At 38.4% G+C, this 17194-nt stretch overlaps 1 protein-coding gene across 5 annotated transcripts; it reads right to left on the bottom strand.

Moving 5' to 3' along the window:
- Window positions 1-295: 295 nt before the first annotated feature.
- On the bottom strand, window positions 296-12054 carry brdt (bromodomain, testis-specific). Of its 5 annotated transcripts, none has more exons than XM_061030609.1 (18): window positions 11796-12054; window positions 11466-11603; window positions 11098-11236; window positions 10106-10227; window positions 9131-9478; window positions 8926-9054; window positions 7833-8027; window positions 7552-7733; window positions 7184-7473; window positions 6946-7059; window positions 6721-6858; window positions 4907-5221; window positions 4492-4562; window positions 2858-2921; window positions 2642-2772; window positions 2222-2415; window positions 1314-1527; window positions 296-1220 (listed from the first exon to the last, which is right to left on the bottom strand). In XM_061030609.1, the coding sequence occupies exons 1-18, from the start codon at window positions 11985-11987 to the stop codon at window positions 1155-1157; spliced, it is 3042 nt and encodes a 1013-aa protein (XP_060886592.1). In that variant the 5' UTR covers window positions 11988-12054; the 3' UTR covers window positions 296-1154. The 5 variants fall into 5 exon arrangements, with proteins under 5 accessions (XP_060886592.1, XP_060886594.1, XP_060886595.1 ...); XM_061030611.1 differs by having other exon boundaries at window positions 2666-2772; XM_061030612.1 differs by having other exon boundaries at window positions 4988-5221.
- Window positions 12055-17194: the final 5140 nt, after the last annotated feature.

Raw genomic sequence — 17194 nt, 5'->3', positions numbered from 1 at the left:
CCAACTGCTCCTGTCCTGCTCTGGTTATCTGAGACTTGAATTAACCTAGAAGGAAATCATAAATAAAGTTCAACACAGAACATGTAGGAAATTTAGGTCTTTAAAAATGCAAAAGTTAGCACCACTGGTGATGGGATCTGTATAATGAAGGCATCAAAATTGGTTAACAAACCTGCTGCTGTACAAAGATCAAAAGATTCTTTGAAGGGGCTTCTGGGTAATCTGTATCAAAAGGGTTGCTGCCATCTGCACTAACTGCCATTAAAACCTGGTGTAGTAAGGGAAGTGATGCAAATCACTTAGTGAAAATAACTTTATTATTTATGTCAAGTAAAAAATGAGGAAAGAAAAATTCTTTAGCATATACAAACTGTAACATACAGAAAATATTGATAATCTCCAAACACAACTTTGGAACAAACAGAACTGTCTAAACAGCAAAGTGCAGTGAGTGTAAACGGTAACATCTTTCAATCCAGTCAAGCATAGAAGGAGCTGTGTTTATCAGAGTCTGTGTTAGAAACTTTGGCATAGTCCTTCTCCTTTTTGTTCCACATTGTACTTTACATTTGTGCAAGAATCCTTCTCTTAAAGAAAGTATGCATACATGCATTTAACATTCACCCTAAATATCTGTGTACCTCATGTTTTATTACGAATGATGATGAACTGACACGTGGTGGTGAGGGTTAATCAAGTGGGGTAACTTAACATGAGAACAAAACAACACTGCACGTTACAGCAAACTAAACAAAGACGCATTTTAACTTGGCATTTTCTATGGATGTCTGTAGAAGCTTTTCTTACACAGCTGTGGGCTGTACGTTGAGTCATCAAGATGGGAAAAGAACATTTAAGCACAAAATGTTCCAAACAGATTTTCACAGTGCTTTACCCTGATCATCTCAACTTGAAGAGTGGATCAGTTCACATTCACCAACTATTTCAAATACAAAGTAGGGGCTGACCCATTTATTATTTATTCCAGGTCTTTCTCCTTAATTAACATTTTATTTTATATTCTCGTAAACAAACAAGGTTGCCATAAAGTTGTCTGAAGTGCTGAAGAAAGCGGCAACAAGTCGAGATTTTCACTGATGAGAGAGGGACGTGTTGAAAAGATGAAAGGTTGCTTCTGCAGGCCCCGGTTGTTTTTAGTCCAGGTTCAGCTCAAAGTTAGTCATGATGTCCCGCTGCATAGTCATGTCAATACTAGACATCTAGAAAGAGAAAAGAAAAGTTGGTAATCTAACAAAGTAGACAAGAAAACAACTATTGGTTGATCCATTGATAACATGGATGGTGGTACTCACGGCCTCTCGTCTGCGACGTTCTTGTTCTCTCCTGCGGGCCATCTCTCTTTCTACCTGGGACTGTGTGGTTACAGGCTGTGTTTCTTTTGGAGACTTTTGATGCTCCACATCTTTAGGAGAGTCTAGAGAAGCCTCTGTGCAAATGCTTTCAGGTGAATCAGGATCCTCCTTTATAGGTTGTGTGATCATTTCGGCTTTACATGAGCCAGATAGGCTAGAGGGAGAATGTCTGTGTTAGTTGGTTGTCAAGTACCGGTATTTGCAGATAAATACTCCTGCGATTAAGACCCATTTTTTTACAACCAGAATCCTTGTTTGTATGGAAATGTGAGCCTGTACAACCAATATTTTACTCTAAAGTGATCAATGGATTTGCGAACAAACTGTATAAAAAGAAGTGATGTAAGCATGATCAAGTCACTCTTTTTTTTGTTCACCATCTTTTTGAAGCATTCAGTTTGGCACATTTCCCCATTGTTATTTTTTTTCAGGCCACAGTGACCATACGTTTACAGCATGGTGGATTTGCATTATTACCTCTCCAGCGTGGCTTAGACTTTCAAATCACAGATAGTCAAGCCCCAAATCATACCGCGTAATATCCTCAATGTTACATTTTTGAGCCATTATATACAAAATAAACATAAATTATTTTTAAAATATTTTAAACGAATGATCGGGACCATAAACTCATTCAGAAAAAGGAGGAGTTGATAGATGTGAGAAGAGTAGGCTCATGTTCTCTTCTGGTTTCTTACTATCTGACTCTTTGTGGAACCAGTAGAGCAGCTTCCTGCTAGCCTTTCGAAATAAAGTATTTTCAACAAACCTCTTCATCAGATTCACTTCTGAAAAGCAAGAAGCTACATCCACTTCTTCAATACTTATATAATGCATGTTCTGAATACCTGCTCTTTTCAGGAGCTTCCCGCTCCTTGTGTCCATCCTCCTGTTTCTTCTTCAGAGCTTTTTCACGTTCTTCCTTTTCTATGACAGCCTTTCGGAACTGCTGGAAGCTCTCTCTAGAAGACTTGATTGCAGTTGGAGTGACCGATTGTCTCACCAGTCTCGCCCAAGACACGGCATTTTTCAGAACTATGTCCTGAACAAAACAAAGGTTTATCTTTAGGAGAGAATGGCACCAACATTGGTAATCTAAAAAGCTGCATGTTTTCATTTTTGACTTTTAAATAGAACCATTGAAGTTGTGAAAGATAATGATTTAATGCCATCTGGTGGATAAAAAAATGTACTACATGATTGAAGTGGTCATGGATAAGTAGATAATAATTTGTTCATAATTGCGTAAGTTGTAATACTCGACTGACCTTTTCCATATCCATATCACCAACCTTTTTGGTTATTTGGGGTTTTTCCTCTTCAGTAGATCTAATTGTTGTGTTGGTGTAATTCAGACCAGTCACCTGATTGTCGGGAAAATCTTCAGAGTATCTGAAATCTGGTATAAAAACACATTGAAATGTTGCGGTAAAATTGTTATTAATTTAAAAAAAGAACGGTGTTGCAGAGTTCAGTAGACTCACTGGATCTGGTCTCATCTTTGGATGGGAGCGGACTATCTCTCAGAGGCGATAGCACCGGGCCCTGCTGAAGGATGGGATTAACTTGTTAAAATATTTAGGTCCTTAATGTTAAAAAGCACTGCAGGTAGCAAGCAACTGCACTATCATCCTTATGTACTACACATTGAAATATCCCTGAAATCAAATTCTAAAGATATAATTGCACGGGGACACGTTTGTAAGGATCAATTTACTTCATCTCAAAGAGCTTGATGATGATTGATGATTTTCAAAATGCCATTTAACTAACAAACCTTGTTAAACCTTTGAGCTTATTCCGATTCTGAAAATGTGAATTATGCCTGTGTTTATTTTTCTTAATTTACGTAGCCTAACTAATGCACCAGATCTGAAGATTTCTTCTGATACAACAAAAGGCTAATGGAGATTTCTGGTTTTTTGCTCTTTAGTACAACAAGAAAAGGCCCTCAAGAGTCCTCTGTAAATGTTAATTGGTCTTAGATATAATATAACATGTACGCAACAACTACAATGGTGTGTCATCATTTGTTTTGTCACAATAGATCAAAAGTGAGGTAGAAAATAAACATACATTATTACAGGCTTACCTTTGTGATTTTAAAGCAACAATAAGAAGGACTTTGGTTTGGTGTGCTTTGGCACCCACCAAAGGTCACTACCCCTCTTCGACAAAGTATTTATGTTGACAAGCAGAGGGTGCGAAGCAGGCAAATGTGTTGTGAGAAGCTAAACAACCATGTTGACTGACAAGGTTCAGCAACATTACCGGATTTTATGCAAATATGACTGTAAGCATCTTCAGGCCTGTTGTTTACAAATTTTTTGAATGTGTTTCTGTATTTAGCTGTTACCATGATATCTATGGGCTGTGGCGAAATGGTTACATTGGAGAGGGTAATTTACTATGCTAGTTGAGATAGGTTTGTAGGGTTCCAATTTTATAAAGCTAACTTGAAGATCGCTGAGGAAAGAGAAAACTTTTTGGTGTCAAATGGATTTATTAATTTATTTGTTTTCAAACCTGAGACATAACTTGGGTTAGTTGACTTTCAGCAGCCTGTAAAGCTGCTAACCACCAAAAACAAGATAAGGATACAGCCTAACCTTAAGTCTCAATCTGTTATGAATAATATCTGCAGAGCTGTACACTCTGCTTCTTGCTGTGTCACTCTTTTATTTCTCTTCTTAGCTTCATCCATCACAGTCCTCTTCCCCTTAGTCTCAGCCTTTAAATCAAACAGTACAGAGACAGGCTAACTGCTTCTTTTTATAATTGAAGGCTGCTGTGTTAACAAGTGCCATAAAGCCATACGCACTTCTAGTGAGATGACCTTGGCCCGCTGCCATAACTACATCCTGCAGGTGATTGGGTTGCATTGAAGACATGAGGAAAGACAACATTCTCCTGTTTGAAAGTTATGGTGCTATCAACTCCACTTTTTAAACTACTATTTTAAATTGGAAAAGTTACACATTGTTGCTTTAATACAAAGTTATGTTTTTTTTTTAACACTACAGTTCAGAGCATACAATGTACAGACGAAGTGTGTCAAAAGATATAAAAGTTATCCAAACTGGCTGCGTCTGTGAGGTTTCAGTGTCATCAAAAGTACCTCAAATCTGGCAGCCGCCCAGTCCAGCACAACTCCTGGAGATGCCATGGGGGACAGAAGGGCAGACAAATCTGTCAACCCAAAATAAAGCATTTAGTTTAAGACATCATACACATGTGAGAGACAATAGAGGTCCTTTACATCTATACATGACTTGCAAAGAGAGCTAATGTGAACCAACTCAAGTAGAGAAAAAGCAGCAAGAGATGGAGAGCCTGAGATGAAAAGTCATTGGAGGAGGAAGGTTCATTATATATGTTATTGCTAGATTTATGATGTGCAGCCACCGGCAGTGAGAATGCTGATTAAGCTGATCTGTGAGAACGGGGCGGCAGTATTGATGCGGATATGGCACAAAGGATAGGGAAAGGTTGCTACAGACTGAGAGGAAAATGAATCTAAAATAAAAACATACCGGTATGTGTTAAGGCCAAATTGTTGCATGGGTTAAATTCCTTGTCAGCTGAGACAAAGGAGACCTGTATGTGAGTAGTACCTGGAGGTGATAAAGCCATATTATCACAGGTCTGCTCTGCATTGAGAAGTGTCTGATGATCTTCTATGGTTTCTGCTGTGGATGACTGCACAGCAGGATGGGACTGACAAGTCTCCACGGCGGTGTTTGTCATATCTTTTGTCTCTGATATCTGCATGCTACAGTCAGGGTGAGTCTCCTTCAACTTTGTCTTCTGAAAAGAGTTCTTTCTTTTCTGCTTCTTTGGATTTGGCACTGAGGGACAAGCACATTAATGATTTAGAGTCTGCAGAGCCAGTCCTCAGAACTTTTCTTCCTCCCAAAAGCAGTTCACATCAAATGCAAACCACTTCAGTATGTTTTAATATGATACAATGACATTTTGAATACTGCAACACCCTCTACCAGACCTCTAATTTCATTTCATTCACGCCAGTTTCTATAAAATATTCATAGCTATACTCTTTCACTTTTGAACTTTTCTACGAATGACTATGGTTTACACCTCAACCCCTTTCATCCATGCTTAAAGTTTGATTCAAGCCCTGTGACCATTAGTGTTTTTTTTCTTCTTCAATGAGTAGAGAGGGTTAGCAGCAGCAGGCCGGCTGGAGAAAAAGCGCAGCGCCAAGCATCTTTTTTCCAGAGCGCTCCGCCATTTTTGTGCTAATGCTCCAAGCGCTAAAGTTGAAAATCTTTAAACTTTTCAGAAAGGTGCTGTGGATGTTACCCCCGCTCGTTTCCAAATGTACGATATTCCCCATAGTTTTGCCGTCTATGTATCCTGTCTTGTACCCCACATCCTTTTTGCTTCATGTCTGCTCAGGAAAAGAACGATCCCAAATAAAACAAACAAAAGTAACAGAGCAGTGTCAGTAATACAGCGGCTGTTGTCATAGAAACAGGACAGACGTGCAGCGCTTTTCCTCTCAACGCTTCATGCAAGAGCAATGCAATTTTCCCCTGCAGCACACGTCTGTGATACAACTCTTCAAAAAAACCCAACCTTTATTTAAACAGGTTCTTAACCTGTGTGGAAATTATGAAAAGAAAAGCAATAATCAGCTTCTTTAACTGGATTTTGTTGGCAGGTCTCAGTGCCAACTTCAAGTGTAGGCATAATGAAGTAACTTTTGTTGAGAGTAAGCACTATAAATGTCAGAGAAATACTACCTTAACACTGATTAAAAAAAGACATTACCTTCTTGTGCTTGGCTTATCAGTACCATTGATTCAAATCAAATTATGAATAAATGATTGTCCCGATATTAGGTATGTGCTCATCTTTGAAATAAAACATAGTGCAAACATCTACAATTTAAAGGTGCACTATGTAGTTTTGGTAGAGAAATGTGAAAGTTGGAGAAGTGTACAGATTATGTGGTATATGTTCATAACTCTATACACAAACTGTCCTCAGAGGAAAATCTGGTCCCTGTAACTGTTTGAAGATAAAAGTTATGGTGGGGGGCCCGCAACAGTGAAACAAACTGAGTTCCAGGGACTCATTTTTTCCTTTGAATACATTTTTGTGTATTTAGTTCAGATAATATAGCATAGAATTGTTTCACTTATCCAACTTTCAAATTCCACAACCAAATCTACATGGTGCACCTTTAACATGTGGTGTGCAACCAAGGTGGATAGGGTTTGGATGGCAGTAGCTTATGTTGTCTTCTTCACAAAGGATAGGCGAAAAGGGTAAACAAAAGTACCGTAGGTGAGAGAAGAGGGAGACAGGGAAGGCAGCTCACCTGATTCAGAGTCACTGCTATCAGGGGTGCTAAAATCACTACTGCTGCTGCTGCTGCTGCTGCTGCTGGATGATGAGCTGCTGCCTTCACTGAGGTGTGAATGGTGGTTGAGGTCAGGCAATATGATAACTTTAGCTGCTGAAAAAAAGTACATTTTATTTTAAAGTCAGTGTCTCACAGGTGTAAGCGTGACTGTGATGAAGCTGTTGGCAAGTCAGTTCTTACCTACTGGCTTATTTTTCTTGATAAAGATCTGCTCTTTACTGACAACCTGAGATTTGTCAGCCTCCTTTAATTTCCCAGCCTTCATTCCTACTGTGGGTTTTACCTGCTTTTGTTCTGCAGGGTAGAAAAAGAAAATTACACTCAATAGTCATTGCAAAGAATTGTTTTAAAAACCTTGAACCGTATCAAACTTGATCGAATAAAAACATTTTCTGTAACACTTAAGAGCTGTACATACTGTTAACATTCTTGTTGCATTTCCTCAGACATGCTCTAACAAACTTCTGCAGGGCTCTCAGTGTGGAAGGTTTGAGGAGTTCAAAGTCAACCTCAATTTCCTCAAGAGTGGAGTCTCGCAGACACGACTCCCTGGCATGAATGATTTTCACCAACTTGCCCAGCTTGTCACCGGGCAGCTTGTCGATGTCTTGTTTCAACTGCTTCTTCTCCTGGTAAGTCACTGGTTTTGATGAGACCTCGTTCTCACATTTTGAGTGTACTCCATGGATATTGTGCCTGTTGGCAAGCCTGTACATACATAAAATATTCCAATATTAGCCATAGGGTCAATAAGCCATGTTATAACCACAAAAGGGAAATACTTACATAATTGAGCTCTTGAGGTTGGCCATTCTTTCAACCATAGATTTGTATCTGCTGGATTTGTGCTTCAGTCTTGCGATGTACTTTTCTTTGGATCTTTTTTCCTTTTTCAACTTGTCTTTCTTCTTTGGTTTCAGCTGGGGCTCTTGGCTGAGTCTCTTTAGCTGGTCACTCACAGCTTTCAACTGAGGAGCCAGCCATTAATGATACAGTTAGGTAAAATGCACTGAAGTGATTAACTTCTCAAAAGCCATGTGCACTTTTACTGGCATGTATATACCAACCCCGTCCTCTAGATTGGCCAGCTGCATGGCCACCTCTTCTGACGACCTCTCCTCCCCTGAGGAGCTTTCACTTTCAGAACTTGCTGACGTCAACAGATTTCCAACTCTGTCCGTGTTTACCATTTCAACCCGGTGAGGTAAGGGACAACCCTCTAGTTCTTCGGGAACTTTCAGATATCGGGCCTCAAAAACTTCCTGTTGATACAAACAAAGACCTTTCATGTTAAAAGTGTTCCTGTTGCAACATGGCTAGCAACACTGAACAGTTCTAACGGTATGAACATACAACTTCATACAACTGCCTGCTGAAGTGTCACTTGTCAATAAAAGCCTTTAAACGGGAGCTCCTCAGTGTGCAGATCTTATTTGCTTCTTTCTACCTAAATGTGTGTAATGAGACATCTTTTACTAGATATTGGACAAACAGACTTTCTAAGATTTGAATTTTTGCAGTACAAGTATTACAAAGGGCTGTCATATGATTCATGTCATCTGTCTTTCCTGCTCCTTCTGATAAGATGTCCAGACTCTACACACATTAATAATGTACTTACAGTGGGTAAAAATCGTGCTGCAATGAATGTCAATCATCTGATCATATTTCAAGATGTTGACCTACTAATGGATTTTTACTTTGATCATTCCGTGAAAAAGTATTCTTGTTGTGTAGTAAGGTGAGCCACCTTGATTTGCACCAAATAGCTGTGAAAAACTTTTTTGGTTTTGTCAGCGTAACATCCATCATTCTCAACTTACAGTGAAAGAAATTGTGCAAAACCTGCATTTGGCATATTTGGTATGAAATTGCTGTGGGAATTTTAACAAAACCGATTATAGCCACGGGAGATTTACACGGTTTAGGATCATAGACAATTTCTGCTATCATATCACTACTAGAGATCCCCAGGTATTAGTAGTCCAAAGTGGATAGTGCTGTTTTAAAACAAATTAACAGGTTATAAGGCCTTATGGAAACAAATGTATTCTGGTGAGAAACAGTAAATACAAAGATGCATTTGTTTACCACAAAAAGCATGGTTCATTTGAGTATGGCTATATAAGTTAGATATAAAACATTGTTAAAGATGTATACCTGCAGTTTTCTTGCCATGTAGACCACCTCATGTGCAGGTGGATTATATTTATAACAGTTGGAGAACATCAGCCGAACATCAGCAGCAAATTCCTTTGCGTTTGCATACTCTCGCTGATCCATCTTTTTCTGAGGAAATGAAACTGTGATACATGACTTATACTGGTATTTATGTTACGTACATTCTGAGTAATCAGCCTCTTACCTTGATGGTACCAAGGTCCATAGGCTGTTTAATAATATCATGGTAGTCATGCAAGCCCAAAGCAACTGCATCGACCGGGGTGTAAAATGGCCATGCATGCATGGAGTGTCTCTTCGAGAGCAGCTCCTTCAGAATTTCATTGCAGCACCTGAGCTGCTCCGACAGTCTGACCTTGACCTCAGAGGATGGCAAGTCTTTCTTCGGAGGTTTGATGGGCCTTCCACTGCCCCGCCTGGAGAGTAATGTACAAGGTGCTGAATGATCCTCAGTGGGGAAAACCTCACTGTTGATGACTCCTGAGGTGGTGGCGGCTGTCGGCTCTGCTTTCCTCTTAAAACCTTTTTTGATCTAAAAAAAACAACAACAGAAATGGTTGAAAACAATGTCAATACAAAAACTAAATTACCTGTAAGACAAAGCAGGGCAGTCTTTGATTTACAGTCATATACTCATAGAAAAGCTCCTAAAATGGCAAACAATGCATCAGTTTCAAGGCAATACATGTATGGTACTGAATGATATGTAAATTCATCCAAGATGACATATCAGCATATTTTCACACGCTTAAACAAAACAGATGTTTAAATCTTTTTATAATTTGTATCTTGCTATCTAACTATAAAAAAGTAGTTTGACATGTATTCTTAATATTCAAGTTTGTTGTTTGCTGGCAAACAGGAACATTATTGGAAGACTCATTCAGCAGTTAATATATTTCCATTTCACATCCAATTAAACTTGATCAACTGTATGTCCCTTACACACACGATCCACAAGCTGATCTCAGCAGTTACACTCTACTGTGAATGATGGTCAACATTCACTAATCCTTACTTTAGTTTCCTGCCTTTAAAAGGAATACATCAATATGCAAAACCAAACACAAGTTTTGTGGGAACATTTAAGACAGGGAACTCCAGGACTAAAAGTCAATTTAAATACAATAAAATGATACCAAACCAATGAAATACTTACTGATGCATCAATATGTGCAGAGAGCTTAATGGGTTGGAGAAATGTAGGCACATCAGGAGGAATGACTGTAACAGTCTGCTGGAGGACAACTTCTGAAACAATGGATCCCTGCTTGATTTCACCTGCATGACAGTAGATAGTTAATGCATGCACAGGAGTCAGGTACCCATTCAAATGAGAAAATTAGGAAGTACAATTACTGCCTAGATTACATTATATATGATTGTATTTGGAACATTGAATAGCCCTAATCAATTATATCTGCAACAAGCATGTATGAGCAAAAAACAACAATTTTACCCAGTTTAAAAGGTCAAATGTATATGATAGCTAGTTAATTAAATCATAAAATTGTCTTACTATATCATCAGACATTAAGGAAACATGCTTTGTTGAAGTGCTGGCTTCTCTGACAACAATGCAGAAGCCAGTATGGCCTCCTTAGTTTCGATCCTGCTCCAGAATGGTCTGTACCGGTATTTGTTTTGACCAGAAAAAGGTAGGCGGAAGGGAGGCCCCCTGACACGGCTGTTTTGCCCCTCGCCCCTCGGTTTGCCAGGCAAACGGCAAGAGCAACAGGTGTTGCAGCGTATCAAGCAAATGGTTCAATATAAGTGATTCTACCCTAAGAAGCCTAAAAAGTGTGACCTTTCTAATAAGCTCCACGAGCACAAATTTGGTCATTCTAGGATAAATATTGGAGATGCTTTTGAAAAATGGAGAGGTTAGAGCGCAGAAAGGTTTACAGACTGATGCAGAGCTGGCTAACACAGAATTTCCAGTGTCCACGACATGGTAACCTGCGAGTGCCTCGACTCTAGAGAGGAGGGGGCGGGGTGAGACAGCTCTCTCCAAGGTTTTGAATTTGGACTGCAGTACCCACTTTAAACATTACGCATCAGAGTTACATACAGTATTGCTCCTTTAAAGTATAAACTAACAACTTTATATTCAAGTCTAAAATATGCAGAATAAAAGTACATCTTTAGCACCTGCATTCGTCTTTCTCCCTTTGACTGGTTCCTTTGAGGTTATTGTTGTGACTTCACACTCTTCATTTGGCATCTTGGAAACTTTCTGCAGAAAAAGCTTCTCAAGGGACTGTGCCATAAAAACAATGTCATCTTCAGGCTGTGGAGAGAAACAGCATGTTATCATGGGTGACATAAGAGCTTAATGTTGCAAACACTCTTGACAATCATTTTGAGAATCTTTAGCACTCTTAAAGAGAAACACATGTAGCTATTAAATGGGTTTACTTGATACAGGTATTGCATTGCACTCCTCTGTCTTCAGTGTCACATAAACATGGTAGTTATATGAACATCTGTAATATTACAGAGCAAAAGTATTCTCCTACCTTGTTGTAAACATAGCAGTTGGTGAACATGGTGTTAAAGTCTTTTATACAGTCGAGTCCTTGCCAGTAATAATTGTTTTGAAGACGTTTCTTAATTGTGCTCAGGTCCATAGGGTTTTTAATAATTGTATAATAATCCTGAAAGACAACAAAGACATTTTCATGAATACACACAGGTCCATTCTTCCCAGTTATCAGTCCATGGGAAGACAATTTAGAGTGTGAACACTTTACACTTAAGATTTAGAGCTAGAAAAAGAACTCGCGATAGATTTATCAGCACAAACACATCTTTGAATTGGGCTGAGAAATTACATTTTTATTACTTACTGGAAGACGTAGTGCCACTGCATCAACTGGCTGGCGGAAGGGCCATGAAAATTGATGCCTCAATAAAGCTTTGATGACCACCTTCTCCAGATACTGCAGCTGATTGGTTATGCGTCCAGGCATCTTTGAATTTATGACCTCCGGTGGAGGGGGATTTCCACTCACAGTGGGACAGATTTTAGCATCGGACATTATGTTGTCCAAAGGCCATGAAGGGAGAAGGCAGTAGTCTTTGCTTCAACTTGTCACAAATCGTCACACGTTTTCCTAAACAAGATTTGAAGAGTAGGTTCAGTGCTTCAGTAAAAAATATATATATATATATATATATATATCTATATTTAGGCTGAAAGTACAAACATAGTTGAATTCAGTCAGATTTGCTTCTTGTATGTAGCACATCAATGCAAAATCCTACTCTACCTTTATGCCTTACATCTAAAGTCTTCAAACCATTATATTACCCAAAGTTAAGTCCATCATTTGGATGGGCTTGATGACGTGGTAGCTGTAGCCTTGAGTTGCTAACCTTAGGGCAGAAATAAAGAGTAGTCTACTACTCTCTCCGGAGAGCTCACTTGTTTTTTTTAACTCCAAACTCCCCATCTCATTTTCTACCTTGTAATCTCCAAACACACCTGATCTCGGAGCTCCCAAAAGCTTAAAAGTGTTTTACTTTTACAGTGCTTCCAAACACCAATATCAAGCGATTAAAAGGTAACATCTATTCCTTTAAAAGTATAAATGCTAGTTTTAATGTGCAGATCAACCATATTCCTGTCCTGAAGTTTAACCTACAAACTCGTGGAGGCAAAGTCTGTATCTTTTCAATCAATCCCTTGGGGGAGGTGAAAGGATGCTATCTGATCTGACCTGCAGAGTAAGTATTGTTCATTTATTCATGTCCCACTTGTAGAGAGACAATTACTTTTGTTTGGTCTTTGAATGTCTGAAAACCCCCAACAATTTCCAACTTTTTTGAGGAATAAAATTAAAAAATAGCTGATTTATACTTTCAAGCATACAGAAGACCGTAACGGACATGCAGTCATACATTTTATTTAATAAATGTTCCTATGATAACAAGCGATTTCCAATTGTTTTTCACGATCTCAACTTAATGGATGCTAAAGAGTTATTTTGTTACCTTGAGAGGCCAACGCTTGTTTTCACATAGTAACAGGATCATTTTATAGAAAGCAAAACAATAGGCTGGTCACTGTGATAGGCCAGACCACGACATGCTATGCTGCCATAGGCCACACCAATGAGATAAGTTATGCTTATTTATATTTGTTTTGTGCTTTTGCAACTCTGGGGCTATGGGAGAGACGAGTCGAAATACTAGGAGAACAATAAGAAACTATATCATGGGAAAACGGAGTAAATAAAATGTATGGATTCATGTCTGTTTACAAGAAGTGTATGAAGGTCTACAATAAGTTAGGCTTCAGTGTTTTTTTTCCATCCCCAAGTAAGCTAAAGCCATATGTTTTGTTGAATGTAAATGCTAGTCAAATTGAAAACATTCACAGAATCAAATTCTCAAGAGACAGCTTTCCTGCTTTCAAAGGACAACACTGCCCCCTACAGTATCAATGAGAAATGTAAGGGCAGTATCTTTGTTTTAACTTATTGTTTCATTAAATGGGGAAGTAATAAAGGGTCTGTTCTATAACATAAAATGAACTCTCTCCAGATGAGAGAAAATTCTCTGAAAAAGGTGTGTTAAAGATTATTGTGCATTAAGTGGTATGTTGTCAAAAAAACTTTGATTAGGATGCAACATTGTTTAGTGAATTTAGGTGAAGTGCTTTTAGGTGGAAAAGTGAATACCTGCCTTTGAGAAAGTGACATTTATTGTTGAATAAATAGACCATGTGTGTGCCCCCAAAAAGTTATGACAAATTATCTCTCTCAACCTGCAAACATGTTCTCATCCAACCAAATATTCTCTTTTTACACTCAACCCAAATAAATCTACTTTGTTAGTCATGTTTCACATTTTTATTGATTTTTTATAAAGACAGATAAAAACAGTTTTCGTATACATATTAAGTTCTTCACATGTTTATGTGTTGGGTGCAGGGAGGTGCAAGGGACTTTCATCTACCCAAACTTCAGGGACCAAATGCCGTGTCCCAAATTCAGGGTCAAGCGTATTTCGACATTCAGAATGATTTCAGAAAAAGCACAATTAACAAAATGAACAAAGTAAAGCTGAATCAGTTGATCAACTAGCAGATAAACAAAATACTAATCAAACGCAAAATACTGAGTTGTGAAGGACATTTGTTTTACCTCAAAATGTTTTAGCGTTTTCAGTTTTTTTTGCCTTAATGTAAACCTTCAAGTGACCTGACAAAGAAATTGGTTGGCAGTATGCAGTGGTGGTTCTAGACCACTTTTACTGAGGGGGCCAAACTGGGGCCAGTTGTTTTGGCAGAGGGGAACATTAAACCCAGGTCAAAAATACACAATTTGATCGCTTTAAAAAAAAAAAATATATATATATATATATATATATATATAATATGCCAAATAATAGCAAGCTCAGTGTTACAGGGGCACTGATCTTTGTGAATTACATCATTTTAAAATACATGAAGGACTCAGTTTCATAAAACTGAGATCAGTGTCTTTTCACATATTATAGCATTGGCAATGAGGCAAATGTATCCTGCTTAGTGTAAAGTTTAAAGGTCAGCAGATTGGTTATTAAACATGACTGAATGTTAAAATAATGAAAACTTTTCCTCCAGCTGTCTTGAAGCCAACAGTAAACACAGAACCCTGAGCTGATCAAAAACAAAAGTGAAACTCATTATAAGTCATGACACCACAAACAGATGGGTGTCAGCACAAGACGAATAAAATGAAAAATAGTATTCAAATACGAAGTACGATGAAGGAGACATGATGCAGGAGATATATATCATTGCTTCCAATAAACGATCAAACTCTGACAATAAGCATTTCTCTAGACATGGAGCATGGCTGCATGCTGGCTGCATGCTGCACTGTTGACAGGACAACACGTGAAGCCTCCACCACGCCCCCCGGTTAGTCGAGCTATCCGCGCTAACCGACTTCAAATGAGAGGGAACATGTGTCAGGGAGGAGAGGGCGACGGAGCCAAAGTTTTAGCTGTGACATTTCAGTTTTTTAAAAATCCGTCCGACAAGGTGAAAAGGACGATATCTTATCCTGCCTCGTAGTCACGTTTGCATTCAGCAATTTAGAAAAATGCTGAAACGTTGCTAGGACGACTTTAGCATTTTGTGTTAACGTTAGCTAACTAACTAACAGGTGGCGCTGCAGTATTACACGTTTTCGTAATTTTACAACTCGCTTTGCCATTACCGAAATAAGTGCAATACAGCTTACACCTTTACTCAACTTTCCCTCCACGCTTGCAGGACACGCTGGCACACAACAACCTTAAAGCTAAGCTCCAGCTAGCTTTGGCTACATGTAGCTGTTACGTTGTGCAGTCAAAGTTAAGAGCTTCTTTGTCACTTCTATCCGCTTTCAAGAATATCAAACGACCAACATTCATCTAATTTTACAGTTTTTAAACATTGTGTGTGCCTTTGTAAGCAGTAAGTTACCGTGCTAGCGTTACCTTGTATGCTCCTCTTCAGTGGCAGGACGTTTCCACGGCAACCGCCTGATTTATACCTCACTGCACGAGCCCCTGGAAGTGATTGGTCAAAACTCTACCTGCACGTGTCAGTAAGCATTGCTGCAGAGAAAAAGGGGGTTTGGAACTACTTTAGTTCATGCACAAAGTAATTACATCTCCAGTGTCTCCTGCAAAGCTACCTGGGAATTTAAAGCACGAGAAAAGGAGATTTGAGTGGCCTTGTTCCGTGCAACTTGTAGTTCGATGTCATAGTAGGATCCTGGTTGACTATCGAGGTAAAAGGACTGCTTTGTGTAAAGTCACCAACCACACACACAGTTACTGTCACTCAGTGAGGCTCTCTGACTGCCAGTGAAGAGGCTGCTGTGTGTCTTGATTGGATCGACAGGAACGGAGAAGTGGGGATGTGGGCGGAGCGATGAGTTCAGGTTTTGACCCAGAAGCGGAAAACTTGCTTTCAAGGAACACGCCAAGGCTACAACTCCGTCTATACAAGGAAAAACATATATTATGAGACAGACTTTCTCATCAGACATGAGGCAGAATATACTCTTTTTAAAAAAAAAAAGAAAAACTACACGGGTTTGTCTTATAAAATGATATAGCGTAATTAAAATTGAGAGTCTATAGACTTTACGAGGTACCGCGAACTAGACATGCAGTTACTTCCTGTGAACTGGAAGTTAGTAAAAATCTTGAACAAGTCAGCCTGGGTTTCAATTAAGTCATTTCTTTTGAAGTCATCCTTAAAATGTACCTAGCTATAGAACATAATTTAAAAAAGGATATAAGACATATATTGTTATTAACTTTATTTTTTGTATTGAATGTCCTCAAAACTGTTGTTTATTGATTTCAGTATTGCCTAACTGTGAAGAAGTTCTGCAAAAATTATGCGATTTCAGTCATGATAAAATGGATAAACTTGTGTTTTATTTTGGGATAATTTATTGTTTAGTCCCTTCACAAATAGTACACAGAAAAACATGTGTGTGTACATGTTCATTATTTTGATTATAATGGCCAAATTCCACATCTAAATTCACAGGTAAAATAAACATGCTTAATTGCATTCAGTAACGAGTACAAACGATACATTTCCTCATTTCATTCATCTGAAAAACAGAAAGCACTTAAAACTGTTGCAGCTTGTAGTATGTTAAAATTTGTACTTTGAACCCCTCTTCCCAGTGTAAACTCTTGTGTTTTTTCTCCTCTTTTTTTCTTTTTTTTTATCAGAGTCATTTGATATACACCATAAAACTTCAAATAAAATGCTTTAAACAACTGAAGACACAGCGCAGCAGGTTGGCAGAGATGGGCTGTCTTACACAGCAAGATCGAATTAGTGTTTTGTCACTTAACTTCTTTTTCAATGACCTTTCTGGTGTTAATTTCCAATTTTATAGTCTTTCCATCTTTGCTGCATGTGCACAAATTATATTTTTTCAATAATTAAAGGCCTGCCTCGTATTAGGACCTGTCCCAAATAAAAGCACAGTCATTTTATAGATTGATGTAAATAAAGGCCTGGGCTATTAATTGAAATTGTACACTATTTTCAGCCATGTGCATTTCTAAGATACTGTTTTTCATACAGATAAATTGTAGATGCTATGTTGTTGTTGATAAAGGCAAAAAATGTTTTAATTAAATGACTTTAATACCATACCAGGCAGACCAACATCAATGTGCATTAAATAAACATATTTTTAGCACTGTTCTTGAGGAAGCTAAAGCCCAATTCAGGTGA

This window comes from Labrus mixtus, chromosome 3, assembly GCF_963584025.1.
Source record: "Labrus mixtus chromosome 3, fLabMix1.1, whole genome shotgun sequence".
Taxonomy (NCBI): Eukaryota; Metazoa; Chordata; class Actinopteri; order Labriformes; family Labridae; genus Labrus; species Labrus mixtus.
The sequence above is the reverse complement of the archived record's forward strand: the minus strand, read 5'-3'. Positions and strand labels throughout refer to the sequence as shown.